Source organism: Podarcis liolepis (assembly GCF_965112155.1).
Source record: "Podarcis liolepis genome assembly, chromosome: 5".
Classification (NCBI taxonomy): domain Eukaryota; kingdom Metazoa; phylum Chordata; class Lepidosauria; order Squamata; family Lacertidae; genus Podarcis; species Podarcis liolepis.
This window is the reverse complement of record NC_139556.1, coordinates 8,854,787-8,869,814: the sequence shown is the minus strand read 5'-3', so window position 1 is coordinate 8,869,814 and position 15,028 is coordinate 8,854,787. Positions and strand designations below refer to the sequence as shown.

Here is a 15,028-nt window from a genome sequence, read left to right as displayed (position 1 = left end):
ATAGTAAGGTCAGCCCTTGTATATAAGTATACACCAAGTATACACAAAAGTATACACCAAGAAATGCTTCAGACATAATATGCTCACAAACTCCTATTCCTTTCCATGGAACAATCCTTTATTTCCATTTGAGGCAAATTATTATTCAACATTCAGATGAACTTGGCGCTGTGGGTTAAACCACAGAGCCTAGGACTTGCCGATCAGAAGGTCGGCGGTTCGAATCCCCGCAACGGGGTGAGCTCCCATTGCTCGGTCCCAGCTCCTGCCAACCTAGCAGTTCGAAAGCACGTTAAAGTGCAAGTAGATAAATAGGTACCGCTCCAGCGGGAAGGTAAACGGCGTTTCCGTGCGCTGCTCTGGTTCGCCAGAAGCGGCTTAGTCATGTGGCCACATGACCCGGAAGCTGTACGCCGGCTCCCTCGGCCAATAAAGCGAGATGAATGCCGCAACCCCAGAGTCGGCCACAACTGGACCTAACGGTCAGGGGTCCCTTTACCTTTAATTATCAGTCCTGGTTTCAGGTTTGAACAAAGGAAGAAGCAAAATGCTGCCTCCAAGGGCAACTGGAAGTGCACAAGTCCAAGGCGCAAGTACATTAATGCGAAACCACAGGTTTGGAGTTATCTCCCCAAGAAAACAATCAAACTGCTCTTAAGTCTTGGACTCATACACTTCCTGTTGCCTTTGGAGGCAGCAACTTACTTCTTCCTAGGAAGAGTGAATTGATTTGTGGTTGGAATAGTCTGGTCTAGCAATTTTGGTAATATATTCTCGTGATTGACATCTAGCTTGGGCTGGACTTTATTAAATGTATATACCACTCTCCACCCATATTAAATTTCTATGCCACCCTTCATTTATAGGTCAAAACCAGCACTTTGAATGGGAAAACTAATTGGCAGCCAGTGCGGTCAAGCCAGGATTGACATTATAGGCTCAAACCATCTTGCCCTGGTGAGCAACCTGGCCGCTGAATTCTGCACCAGCTGAAGTTTCTGAGCCATTTTCAGAGGCGGACCCACATGTAACATGTTGCAGCAATCTCACCTAGAGGTTTTGTTGTTGTTGTTTAGTCGTGTCCGACTCTTTGTGACTCCACGGACCAGAGCACGCCAGGCACTCCTGTCTTCCACTGCCTCCCACAGCTTGGTCAAACTCATGCTGGTAGCTTCGAGAACACTGTCCCACCATCTCGTCCTCTGTCGTCCCCTTCTCCTTGCGCCCTCCATCTTTCCCACCATCAGGGTCTTTTCCAGGGAGTCTTCTCTTCTCATGAGGTGGCCAAAGTATTGGAGCCTCAGCTTCACGATCTGTCCTTCCAGTGAGCACTCAGGGCTGATTTCCTTCAGAATGGAGAGGTTTGATCTTGCAGTCCATGGGACTCTCAAGAGTCTCCTCCAGCACCATAATTCAAAAGCATAAATTCTTCGGCGATCAGCTTTCTTTATGGTCCAGCTTTCACTTCCATACATCACTACTGGGAAAACCATGGCTTTAACTATACGGACCTTTGTTGGCAAGGTGATGTCTCTACTTTTTAAGATGCTGTCTAGGTTGGTCATTGCTTTTCTCCCAAAAAGCAGGTGTCTTTTAATTTCGTGGCTGCTAGAGGTTACTAGAGCGTAAGACAATAGGGGTGCAGCTGGGCCACCAACTGAAGCTGATGGAAGGCACTCCTTACCACCGAGGCCACCTGAGCCTCAAGCAACAGTAATGGATCCAGGATCCCCAAGCTGCGTACACCCTCCTTCAGAGGGATGTGTAACCCCATCAAGAGCAGGCCACTTCCCACCCATCCAGTCTAGGGAACCACCCGCTAACCATGAATTGGACTTCACATTATTGGCTCTCATCCAGTCCATTACTGAGGCAAGGCAGCAGTCCAGGACATCTACTGCCACACCTGAATATATAAAGTAGAGCTGTGTGTCATCAGCAAATTGCTGACAACACATTCCAAAACTCCGGATGACTTCAGCCTTTCACCCAAGTGTCAGGCGACCTCTTGGCCATGTCTTCCTCAGCAACACAATTTGGGCAGCACTTAATTGACTTTCTCTTGCTCTGCATTTTATTTTCTCTGGTCACTTGCTGCGCTAGTGAACTAGGGGACCTTATTTGCCCCCAACCTGTGAAGTGAGGGATTTATTGAATCCATATTGACTTGATGTTGTGCAGATATGTTGACAGAGAAGGAAGAGAACGCTTTGGAAAAAGAGAATTGCCTCTAATCCTTTGCTCATTGTTTGGAAAGCCTTACCAATTTCAGTTTTATTGACAGTCTCATTATCTTGGCCCAGATGACTGTTCCAACTTCGCTAACAGTTAGGGTGCATATTTGCAGAGTCTCCTCCCATCATCTCGCAGATTGAATTAATTTGTTTTGAAATCAATTTCAGTATTTTCTCTATTTACATATTGTGTGTGGCACAGATACTCATATGGCATGTGTTTCATACTCAGAAGGAATATATCAGTTAGGTCCTCTGTATCTTTAAGAAGACTGTATGGGATTGAAATTTTGCTCCATTACCTCCTCTTTTTTATGGGGATACTAATACAGTGGTACCTTGGGTTACATACACTTCAAGTTACAGATGCTTCAGGTTACAGACTCCGCTAACCCAGAAATAGTACCTCGGGTTAAGAACTTTGCTTCAGGATGAGAACAGAAATAGTGTTTCAGCGGCGCGGCGACAGCAGCAGGAGGCCCCATTAGCTAAAGTGGTGCTTCAGGTTAAGAACAGTTTCAGGCTAAGAACGGACCTCCAGAACGAATTAAGTTTTGATCCAGAGAGAAGAAGTTTGAAAAGTGCACTACAATTATAGGAAAAGCTAAACATCTTTTCCACCCATCTATTAGAAGCATAATACCCTGGTGAGTAACCTTTTCTACTAAATTCCAGTCTAATTAACAAATTTGTCCCCGTTATCCACAGTTGCTTACCTCATTCAAGAATGGAAGATTCTATAAAATACAATAGGCCGAGACATTTTTGGGTATAGAAAGGCAGAATGTTTTACTTACCCTCCTGTCAAATATACACGTTAAGTAATTATGGCAATATTCACATTATCTGCCCATTACCATTTCTCATTATCAGGCCCAAACTTCAAATTCTGAAATGTGACATATTTCTGTCAATTAAATCTGAATGGCTCCATAAACAAATGAGGAATCTGAGCCAATTGCTTTCCTCGAAATCCATATAGGAGCGTGCATATGACTATTTAAAACTTGACTGATCATAATAGGCCTATTAATTTCAATAACGTTTTGAAAAAAAAAACCAGGGGGTCCTGAACAAGCTATAACTCTCACCTATTTTTAAAAAGCTTTTTATACATTTATTGTATATACAAAAAAGATGTTTTATTATATAGTACTACTACATGATGTTTTTAAATAGCACACAACTATACTTCACTATCATTGCCTGCTTACATTACAGAAACATATTGCATTTGCCATGGGAAAACCTAGTGCCCAAGTCTCTAGATTTCTTTAGGAGAGCTCTCTTTTGTGCTTCATCAAAGCGATGGACCTGGAGATCTTGGTCACGGTCAAATGGTCGTCTCTCCTGCGGCTTCTTCTCCTCGGAAGCTTTGCTCTTCAGCTTTTTCTGATGCAAATCCATAAGAGATTCAGATCTCTGGGAGTCCTTGATAAGAAGAAGAAAAAACAACTCAACTGGAAACTATTACAATAATTATTCAGGCTGAAGAAAAGGAGAGATAAAAATGGAGACCTTTTAACAAAGGGCTGCAATCCTACACTCGCTCACCTAGGAGGATGTCCCTGTGAACTGAGGCTTACTTCTGAGTAGACATGTATAGGACACCACTGCACTTATAAATTTTTAAAAGTAGAACCAAAGGAAATAAGTACCAAGAATCCAAATGAACGTCAGGTTAATCCTTCCTTTGCCAATTCTCCAATTTCAAGCCGCCCTTTAAAGAAGTTGTATTTTTACAAGCTGTTTGATAAGGATTTCTAACAAACCTCTAAGGGCCACACAAGGATAAAAGATAATTGAGGGTCCTTCTCTACCTATTTATAAATGGCATTTCTATGCCACCTCATAATCAAAGTTGTATTAGATATATTCCCATTGAAAGAAACATCACTAAAGAAAAAAAGGAAGAGGGGAAACGTGAAATGATACATACATTGTATGAAGACAACTGCTCAACCAGTCTTTTGTCTTTCTCGGACAGGAGAACTTCTGCATCATCCTTACTGATGGACTTTTTCGCATCTGGTGCTTCCTGACAAATAAACAACTGGTTAGCAGGCACCAAAGGCTATCTATACTTAAATCGATCTGTCTGGAGCACAAATCTGCTTCTTAATGCAAGGAAATTACCAGCCATGCTTTTCAGGCATGTTCACTGTGTAAGTGCAGAGCACCCAATCTAGATTAACAGGTTGGAATACTTCTCCCATTTAAAACTCTCAGAATGCTGCAAGCCCCAGCTCTCTCGTTTCAGAATAAGGGGGCGCCAAGGTTCCATTTTCTATTCATACTTCAGGAGGCAAGAAGCCTTGCTCATCAGAGGGCCGATGGCATTTTCCTTATCTCTGATGTTGCTTTTTCTATTACGCTTGTTTACCCCACACCCTTTCACGTAATGCTATACTGGAGTGTCATCTAGAGTGCAAATGCTCACATTGCAATTCTCCCTAGTCCATCAATCCTCCTCGCTCCTTCTGCAATCCTGGAAAGGCTGCCGGGTTTCTGGCTCACCACTGGGCTTATTTAGCCCAGACAAATGACTCTTGTTCAGCCTCTGTCCCTCCTCCTTTCCTCCATTCCGCTCTCTCCAGCCTCTGCAGCTTAAAGAACAGCTAGGAGTGTGGCAATGTCAAGACACCCGGCTGCTAGTGTTCTGTGCCGCTTCCAGACCAACTTTGGTTACATCTGGTCAGGCTGGTGAAGAAGCAGAGTGGGCACACCACATTGGACTCCCCACACTGAGAACAAAGCACAGGACTCTTGGGGGCATGTTCTGTGAGAGCAGCCATGTTACAGTTGCATCTCGTAGCAAATGCGACCCAAGCCGAGGACTTATTTCACAACAGCTACCGTGGTACCGTGGGTAAGGCAAGCGGGGCAAAACTTGTTGTTGTTTAGTCGTTTAGTCGTGTCCGCCTCTTCGTGACCCCATGGACCAGAGCACGCCAGGCACTTCTGTCTTCCACTGCCTCCTGCAGTTTGGTCAAACTCATGCTGGTAGCTTCGAGAACATTATCCAACCATCTTGTCCTCTGTCATCCCCTTCTCCTTGTGCCCTCCCACCTTTCCCAACATCTCCATTTCTTCCCCTTCTATTTGCCAGGAGGTGGCCATGATCTTCGTTTTTTGATGTTGGGCTTCAGACCATATTTTGCGCTCTCCTCTTTCACCCTCATTAAAAGGTTATTTAATTCCTCCTCACTTTCTGCCGTCAAGGTTGTGTCATCTGCATATCTGAGGTTGTTGATATTTCTTCCAGCAATCTTAATTCCAGCTAGGGATTCATCCAGCTCAGCCTTTCGCAGGGGCAAAACTGGATGTCTCTAAAAGCAAGACAAAATCCTTCTACTGCAACCCAGCCGCCTTCCCTGTCCCTCAAAAGCCCCTTGCTTGGCTTCCCCCTGTACTGAAACTGCACTGCTAATAGCAGCTGCTACCTCGGCAATGCTGGCAAGACCAGCATCCTAGGCCCTGAGCCTAATTAAATGTTCTGCTTTACGAAGCAGAATGGTTCCAAAGCAATATGCACATGCAGCTCCTTCAACTGTGCAGCTGTCTCTTTGTGACTAAAGATGCCCTCACATAAGCAAAGAGTCCCATGTGTACACCAGAGTGGTGTGTATATAGGAGGACATGTGGGCAAACGAAGGCTTACCTGGGCTTTCTTTTCTCTGTCGGCTGGGGTATCAGTCCAAATGGATCTATCTCCCGATTTGTCATCAGCTCTTCTTTTGAATGTCCGTGGACCGAGTCCAAAGCTTTTGAGTTCTGGTGGTAGATCCGTCATCCAAGATTCTCTTTTAGCTTGTTTGGGTCCATCCTTTAAACAGTAGACCAACAAAATTAGAAGCAAGCCTAAAGGTGACAAGGCTTAAAAATAAAACAATCAGGAATTAAACTCACATCTTTACCGAGAAGTTTATCTTTCATTCTCTGAGCTCGACGTTCAATCTCTCTAGTTGTGTTGGATTCTACTGGTCCTTTGGCAGGCATTGGGCCAATCAAGTCTTCCTCTTCTTCGCTGCTATCCGTAGTCTTTATTACAACATGAAATACAAACAAATTCCATCAACCCTGTATTTCTCAAAATAAACATACTTATTTTGTATCTTATTCGTCTACTTAATACATTCCTTACACCTCTCACTTAACTTGTATTTCTCCTAAGGCCAATGTAACTCTCTTTACCAGAAACCAAGATGTGGCAAAATGATGAATTACTCTAAGTAGCTCAATTTGCGTATTTGTTTAAAAACCAAATGTATGGATTTTAGCCAAATCTTCTTCGTTATTATTGTGATGAAAAGTGTTGCACAAGTGAAAGGAATAAAGAACATACCAGTAGACAAACCTGTTTACAAGGTATGAGGGAATTTTAGGCAGCTGCTGTGGAAAACACAATATCTGCTTTGAATTGTGGAGAAGGCACAGTTTCCTTTCTACAATCGTAAGGAACAGAAACTATCTTTAAACATTTGAAGCCATGCTTCTCCTGGCTCCCCAGTCATCCCTGGGCCTACAGCAGGGGTGCCCAAACTTTTTTCAAAGAGGGTGCGATTTGAAGAAGTGAACATGTGTGAGGGCCGACAGAGGTTGTTGAGCTTTTTTTACCATTTCACACCAAAGTTGTGGAGTATTTTTTAGGGTTGAAGTTGCTGAGCTTTTACAGTGGTACCTCGGGTTAAGAACTTAATTTGTTCTGGAGGTCCATTCTGAACCTGAAACTGCTCTTAACCTGAAGCACCACTTTAGCTAATGGGACCTCCCGCTGCCGCCATGCAATTTCTGTACTCATCCTGAAGCAAAGTTCTTAACCTGAGGTACTATTTCTGGGTTAGCGGAGTCTGCAACCTGAAGCGTCTGCAACCTGAAGCGTCTGTAACCCGAGGTACCACTTTATTAGGATTTTATCCCGGGACATATACTGCCACGGGGGCCAGATTAAATCGACCGGTGGGACGGATTAGGCCCCTGAAACGGACTTTGGACATGCCTGGCCTACAGAGATTGAAGGCCAAGAACTTGGAAATAACTTGGTAAAGCAGCAGACTTGCTTTGGCTGATGACCATAAATCCAGCCTACCAGAAACCAGGCATGGCTCTACATGGCAGGACTAAGTCCTCCAGCATCTCTCAGTGATAAGGCTCTTTGAACTACACAAGTACACCACTAGAGCTTAGTGACCCACTGTGCAGAAGCAAAATCCTTGTCTCAAAGCATTGCAATGGTTTTTCCACAGGTACCATTAGTTACACAGTGCATTCTGCAAGGACAGGTTAAAGACACATTTCCTTGTTACTACCCTCCAGGGTCACAGAGCACTACTCGGAAGAAACACCAATCCTATTGGACCAGGGTGTTTGAATCTTGCTATTTATTTTCTTAAACAGTTTTATATTTCATTATTTCACTGTGTATTACTTTGAAGATGCTGTAGAGTGGTAGATTTAAGTATAGTTTTATACACTGAGGTCCAGCTCTGAGGGCCTTCTGGGGGTTCCCTCGCTGCAAGAAGCCAAGTTACAGGGAGCCAGGCAGAGGGCCTTCTCGGTGGTGGTGCCCACCCTGTGGAATGCCCTCCCATCAGATGTCAAGGAAATAAACAACTATCTGACTGGCAGCCCTGTTTAGGGAAGTGTTTTATGTGTGATGTTTCATTGTGTTTTTAATATTCTGTTGGAAGCTGCCCAGAGTGGCAGGGGAGGCCCGGCCTGATGGGTGAGGTATAAGTAATAAATTAATAATAATAATTAGCAAATAAAACCTACCAAACAGAATGCCACACACACTCTTTAAAAGTTATCGAAGTTTACAAACTCCACAGATCTTTCTTGAAGTACAACTATCTATAGCAAAACCCCAAACAAACAAACAAACAAACAAACAAACACGGTTCTTCTCCAGGCTGATATTGCTCTCCCTGGATGTAGTGTTCTGACAACCAAGGTTGTGAGTGTGAAGCAAGAATCTCTTGCCCCCACCATTCCTTTAAGTCATGCTGTGACGTATCTTCCTCTAGGTTTCTTCAATGAAAGAAGGGTGCTTAAGATGTCTACCTATGCCACCACAGCTCCTCATCAGTCAGAAAGTGTGTGGGGTCGCTCCCTCAAAAGACAGGGGAGAGGCTTTAAATAGCTAAGTTGCCCTTGCATCAGAATCCAGATTGGGTCTTAGATACCACTGGGAAGCTGAACATTCTCACTGCCTACTCATAGACTAGAAGTATTATATTGTAGTGGAAAGGCGAAGATTAGCCAGTTTTAGAGCCACAATGCTCTGGTTTATTTTGTATTCTGTTTTAACCTTTTGGGCGCTGTGGGTTAAACCACAGAGCCTAGGACTTGCCGATCAGAAGGTCGGCGGTTCGAATCCCCGCAACGGGGTGAGCTCCCGTCGCTCGGTCCCAGCTCCTGCCAACCTAGCAGTTCGAAAGCATGTCAAAGTGCAAGTAAATAGGTACCGCTCCAGCGGGAAGGTAAACGGCATTTCCGTGCGCAGCTCTGGTTCGCCAGAAGCAGCTTAGTCATGCTGGCCACATGACCCAGAAGCTGCGGACAAATGCCGGCTCCCTCGGCCAATAAAGTGAGATGAGCGCCGCAACCCCAGAGTCGGTCACGACTGGACCTAATGGTCAGGGGTCCCTTTACCTTTACCTTACCTTTGCCTGCTTTCCCCCTAACTTTTATTTCTAATATGGTTTCATAATTTGACCACAGGTGTCTGTGCGCGCACTTGCCAACCTCGGGATTCCAGAATTTTCATGTGACTAGACAGTTCTTGGAGTTCTTGCAGCTCAAAGTTTAGGTTCTGAATGGTAAGAGATTGACATGTTCTTCTGAGATCTGGGAGGGATTTGGGAAGCGTAGGCTGCCTTTGCACTCTGGGTAACACAGGGTGTGTTCCTGAGCTTCACCCTTTACTTGGGTGGGAAGGAAAAGCACACATCAGTCATGAGTCAGGGGGGAGCAGTGCTCTATTGCAGTCTGTGCTACAAAGTAAGCAAGGGAAAGGAATAACATCCATTTTCTTCTTTATAAGGCCATAATATAATCTGAATGGAACTAGAGACAACTATCTTTCTTACCATATATTTTCATCTGCCAGATATTTTCATTTCCAGGAAATTTTACATTTAAGAGAATGAAGAACCTGTGGCATCTTAAAGCTTGTGAAACTTCTATTTTACCTGATCCTTTGTGTTTCAAATTTTGTGTATATAACTTTACTCAACAACCAAGGCATTTGCAAATCAAAGTGTTACAGAATTAACATATATGTAACCTTGTCAGATGAATAAATGGGGGTTATGTTTTGAGTGTGTACATATATGCGTGTGTGTGTGTGTGTGTGTGTGTGTGCATTGTTCCAAACATGCTCCACAAATAAAAAGCAGGATCTGTTGTTTCAGGATAATTGTTTCTACACACCTGGGTTGCATAATATATGTTTTCTTCAGCAGCTTCTGATGGTTTCTTAAAGCCAGGTGGTAAGGCAGGACCTATAACAGGCCTCATGAAGAGGAAAAAAATCATTTTACATTTTAATTTAAAGTCATATTCCAAAGCAGAGAAATAATGAAAGTTGCTACAATGTACAAAGTACACTTAATAATGGTCCTAAAAACATTTTCTCTTCTGATTTTGGCGTTATCAACAAGGAGCTTGCGGTGGCAAGTGCTACTCACTCAGAGTCTTTACGATTCCAAATTCCTCCCATCCATTTGACACAACTATTCTCTGCAATTCTGATAGCAATCTATAAATATTTGAAAGGCTATAATGATGAGAGTAACTTGAGAGTAATTTGGACCCTGTTGTTCCAGAGAGCAGGACTCAGACCAATGGGTTCAAATTGTTAAAGAGGGGGGTGATTTCAAGTAAACCATAGGAGAAACTTCCCGATAGCACAAGATATTCGACAATGGAACAAACTACTTTCAAAGGTGGTGGTCCCTTCTTTGCAGAAAGTTTGAAAGTGGAAGCTGGACAGCCACCTGTCAAGGAGGGTGCAGCCATAAAATTTCTGCATCACCAAGTTGGATGAGATTATCTTTGAAGACCTTTCCAATGGCAAGTCTGTTTCCGGACAAGCCATTTCCTGGAGTAACCAACCTAAAGTCTGTTTTCAACACTTTAGTTGCTGATTGGGTTGTTGTTGTTTTTTTACATACAGAAATACAGAGGTCATAAAGCGTTCTGCTAACTTTTTCAGACACTGTGGATTCTTGGGGGGATATTTACCTTTCTGGGGATTCATCTGGTTTTTTAAAGCCAGGAGGAAGAGCAGGTCCAAAGAATCCATCATCGTCATCTTCCTGATAGCGTCTGTGTTTTCTGCAAATATAATGAAAGCATTTAATTACTAAAATGTGAACAGTAATTACCTACACTTTGAAAAGAAAAGCCTGCATTTTCTTTCAAGAACTGCATCTCATATTCTGTATGTGTCGTCTATGTCCATGGTGACAGCACTGGAAAGCTATTAGTTCAGAGCAACTTTCATAATATAAATGGCTCGCCTATATAGTAAGCCGTATTCCCAACTGAGCAGCAGAGTCAACTATTATATACATCAGTGTAAAGGTATGTGGTCTAAACCACTGAGCCTCTTGGGCTTGCTGATCAGAAGGTCGGCGGTTTGAATCTGTGCAACAGGGTGAGCTCCTGTTGCTCGGTCCCAGCTCCTGCCAACCTAGTAGTTTGAAAGCACACTAGTGCAAGTAGATAAATAGGTACAGCTACGACGGAAAGGTAAACAGTGTTTCCGTGCGCTCTGGTTTATGTCAGTGTCCCACTGAGCCAGAAACAGTTTAGTCATGTTGGCCACATGACCCGGAAAGCTATCTGTGGACAAACGCTGGCTCCCTCAGCTTTAAAGAGAGATGAGCGCCACACCCCATAGTCGCCTTTGACTGGACTTAATTGTCCAGTGGTCCTTTACCTTTTACATCAGTGTGCATGAATTCAACAAACTTTGGCAGTCCAGCATAAATGCAAAGGCAAATTGCCAGCCACCTCCCTAGCTGAGGGGAGTCTGGAAATGACTGGGAAAGCAACAAGATCTGACTGCTTTCAATGCCTCTCTGAGACTTTCTTTAACCTTCTCTAGACGGTGGGGGTTCTTACCAGATTTAAAAATTCATTTGCCAATGGTGAGCATATCCATGATGTCCTGCATATCTATATTAATTTTAAAACTTATATGCTTCAATCAGTATATACATTTTTCTGTGCCTTAATAAAACAAAACTTTTTTCAATTTTAATACTACCGTATTTTTCGCTCTATAAGACGCACTTTCCCCCTCCAAAAATTAAGGGGAAATGTGTGTGCGTCCTATGGAGCGAATGCAGGCTCCTTGGCTTCAGCGATAGCAACGCGAAGCCTCCAAACACAGAGGGAGTGCTCCCTCCGCAGGCTTCGCGTTGCTTTCGCTGAAGCCTGGAGAGCGAGAGGGGTCGGTGCGCACTGACCCCTCTCGCTCTCCAGGCTTCAGGGATAGCCGCCTGAAGCCTTTGGAGCGCTGTGGGAACTCGTGCTGTGCTCTGAAGGCTTCGGGTTCCTTTTGCTCAAGCCGGGAGAGCAAGACTCTCCTGGCTTCAGCAGAGAGGGAGAGATGCGCAGCGCCGCTTCAGCGAAGAAGGCTCTGTTTCTCCTGCCGCTTCACTGAAGGGGCACTGAGCAGAGAGGGGGATAATTTTCCCCCCTTGTTCTCCCCCTCTAAAACAAGGTGCGTCCTATGGTCGGGTGCGTCCTAGAGCGAAAAATACAGTAAATAAAATCATTTATGTAACAGACCATCAAGGCTGCGAGACCTGCTCTATGCTTTGCAAGCCTTTTTCCACCTGGCCTGGGAGGGCAGGGCAGGGCAGGGCCCTGACTGACTCCAACTACAAAAGCTGAGGCCGCTGAAAAGACCAGACCACCTTGGCTGTCAGTGCAGACCCTGGTCATCAAGCCTGAGCTCCTACAGCCGCTGCTCACCATGAACCACCATTGGCAGGATTGGTCCTCAACAGTATCAGATATGTTTATGATTTTTTATTAATAATATTATTATATTGCTAATTATGCTGTTTTAAATTTGCATTTCATACTTGACTTCCTTTAGTATTTTTTAAAAAATGCTTAAGATAACTTTTTTCTGTTACTTTGCTGTGTTAAATGTGCATTCTGTAGTTGACCTTCTTTGTAATGTTTTATTTTGAAACCTTTAAGATGATATTTTAGTTTCCTGTTAATTATGTTGCTTTGAATATATACTTTATATTTGACTTTCTTCAGTAATGTTTTATTCTGAATTGTTTTACTTTATGATTTATTGTAGCCTTAATGCCTTAGATTGTGACCAGCCCCCAAAGATTCTCTTATTTAACTATCATACCATGAAGAAGCTGTAGGAAATCAAACTTTTTTTGAGAAGCACAGTTTTAAACAAAACAAGTAAATCCTCCATAGCGTTTGCCTGCCAAAGGTTCAGAAGTTGAAAAAAGAAGTCGCGACATACTGTTACCACCTAATACAGAGCTTTCCAAACTGTGTGTTGCGACACATTTGTGTGTCAGCTGCAATGTGTAGGTGTGTTACACGAACGCTCCCCGCGCTCCTCCTGGGACTGGAAAGGGGCTGGTTTAATCGCCGGTTTGCTAGTAAAACTGAATTACTGTGTTGTGAAATGATGCATGTTTGAAAAGCGTGTCACAAACATGAAAAAGTTTGGAAAGCTCTGATCTAATGCCGTGATTGCAAGATGGTTGTATGACTGTCCAATGATTGCGATATGTTAAATGATTGTGTTAATGTTCACTTGAGCCCCCAAATGCTGGGAAATTACAGCTCTTAATGGCCATGGTTCAATACAAGGCAATTTCCTATATTCACACTAATGCACTAACCTGGGCGTTGGACTGGAATCTTTGTCATCTTCAGAATCCCATACTGTTCCTCCCGGTGCATCAGGAGAAGTGCATTTTTTGTCACAACCATGTATTTCGGAACTACTATAGTAGTCTGGTGGCAACGCTGGCCCTACAACTAAACAGTTAACAGTTTCTCATTTACATTTAGACTAAACTATCCAAATAATATATTTTACAGCTAACAATTGTTTTGAAATACATCACTGATACAAAACTGAATGTCTAGACAGAATCTAGATAACCATCTCAAATATTGTGGCGATTAAATTTCTTAACACAGTTGAACAGGATAAGCATTTTCAATTAAATAATGGCTCAATGGCAGATCAGGTTGCGCTGCTCATGAGGCAACAGTTAGACGGAGGTATATTTGTTCAAAAGTCCTCATTTCTTTTTTCGTTTGTTTTTTTTAAGAGAACTATAGTGCTTATAAGTCAAAATCAAAAATTGGGAGCAACTACATAAAGCAACATGCTCACAAAAGACTTGAGGCAACCAGGAAACGACTGAAAACACTTAATTGCTCTGCAGTTGGGAAAGGAAACATACCTGATAAATTATTAGTCCTACAATTAAGAAACACATAAATAGCATAGCTACACAGTTAAAGGTGTAACAGAAAATAGTAACAGTTGCCAATATCTTTTGTGATTCCTACAACTTTTACACTTTTTAACTTTGACAGTCCAGCAAAAAATAAGATCAAAGGAAATCCTCATTTAACTATGGAGAAGATGGAAAACCTTCAAAACCCAACAAGCATTATTTCACATAGTGAAATTACTGAAAAAGTGTTAAACTCCGGCTATTAATGTTTTATTATAGTAAACAATTAAGCATCAAGTAATAATTTGCTAAGCAATGCAAAAATGCATCTTCCTCAAAACCTGGGCTTACAGATTGAAAATAAGAACAGCTAAAAAAAAAACTGGGGGTGGGGCGGAGGGCAACAACCTTTGACAAATCATTAAACATTGATAGAATTATTATAGTAGTATTGCACTTAGTAGTATTGCATTCGTGATTCTTGGGTTTTTTTAACCTGTAAGCTGCCTTGAACCCTGTCAGGAAAAAAGGCAGAGTGTTTATATATATTTATATATATATATTTACACACACACTCACAGAGACATATACAGTGGTACCTCGGGTTACATACACTTCAGGTTACAGACTCCGCTAACCCAGAAATAGTGCTTCGGGTTAAGAACTTTGCTTCAGGAAGAGAACAGAAATCGTGCTCCGGTGGCGCAGCAGCAGCAGGAGGCTCCATTAGCTAAAGTAGTGCTTCAGATTAAGAACAGTTTCAGGTTAAGAACGGACCTCTGGAACGAATTAAGTACGTAACCAGAGGTACCACTATTTCTCTCTCTATATATACACACACATACATACGATAATATATATATTCTATATACTTACACGTACATCACACACACACATATATATAATATTTCAATATATACTAGAATATATATATTCTTATATATACAAGATACAATAATATACAGTATTCTTAACCAGGTGGTTTGAGACGCCTCGTCCAAGCCAGCCTTCCCCGCTCACTGCGTCTAAAACCTCACAGGAGCCGAAATCCCCTCCTGCCCGGGACCCCGACCCCTTCCTCACCCGGCCCGAAGTCCCCGCAGGGCTCCGCTCGGTCGGGTTCCGCCGGCAGCGAGGGCCCCGCGGCTCCTCGCGACGCCATGGCAGCACCCGGAAGTGCCTCTTGTTTAGCCGGGCCTCCCTCGCTTGCTCCCTTCCGCCCGGGCTTCTCCGCCCCTCAGGACCTTCCACCGCCCACTTCCGGCGCTCGCGGACAGAGTGGGCGGGTCTTCTTCCTCCTCCACCGTCGGCTATTGGCCGCGG

The 15,028-nt window shown here is 43.3% G+C and overlaps 1 protein-coding gene across 1 annotated transcript; it reads right to left on the bottom strand.

Moving 5' to 3' along the window:
* Nucleotides 1-2,996: 2,996 nt before the first annotated feature.
* On the bottom strand, nt 2,997-15,007 carry GPALPP1 (GPALPP motifs containing 1). Its single transcript, XM_083503547.1, has 8 exons — nt 14,789-15,007; nt 13,136-13,274; nt 10,482-10,574; nt 9,669-9,750; nt 6,144-6,275; nt 5,896-6,060; nt 4,174-4,272; nt 2,997-3,665 (listed from the first exon to the last, which is right to left on the bottom strand). Exons 1-8 carry the CDS (start codon nt 14,865-14,867, stop codon nt 3,450-3,452), a joined length of 1,005 nt encoding a protein of 334 aa, XP_083359673.1. The 5' UTR covers nt 14,868-15,007; the 3' UTR covers nt 2,997-3,449.
* Between the last annotated feature and the right edge of the window lie 21 nt (nt 15,008-15,028).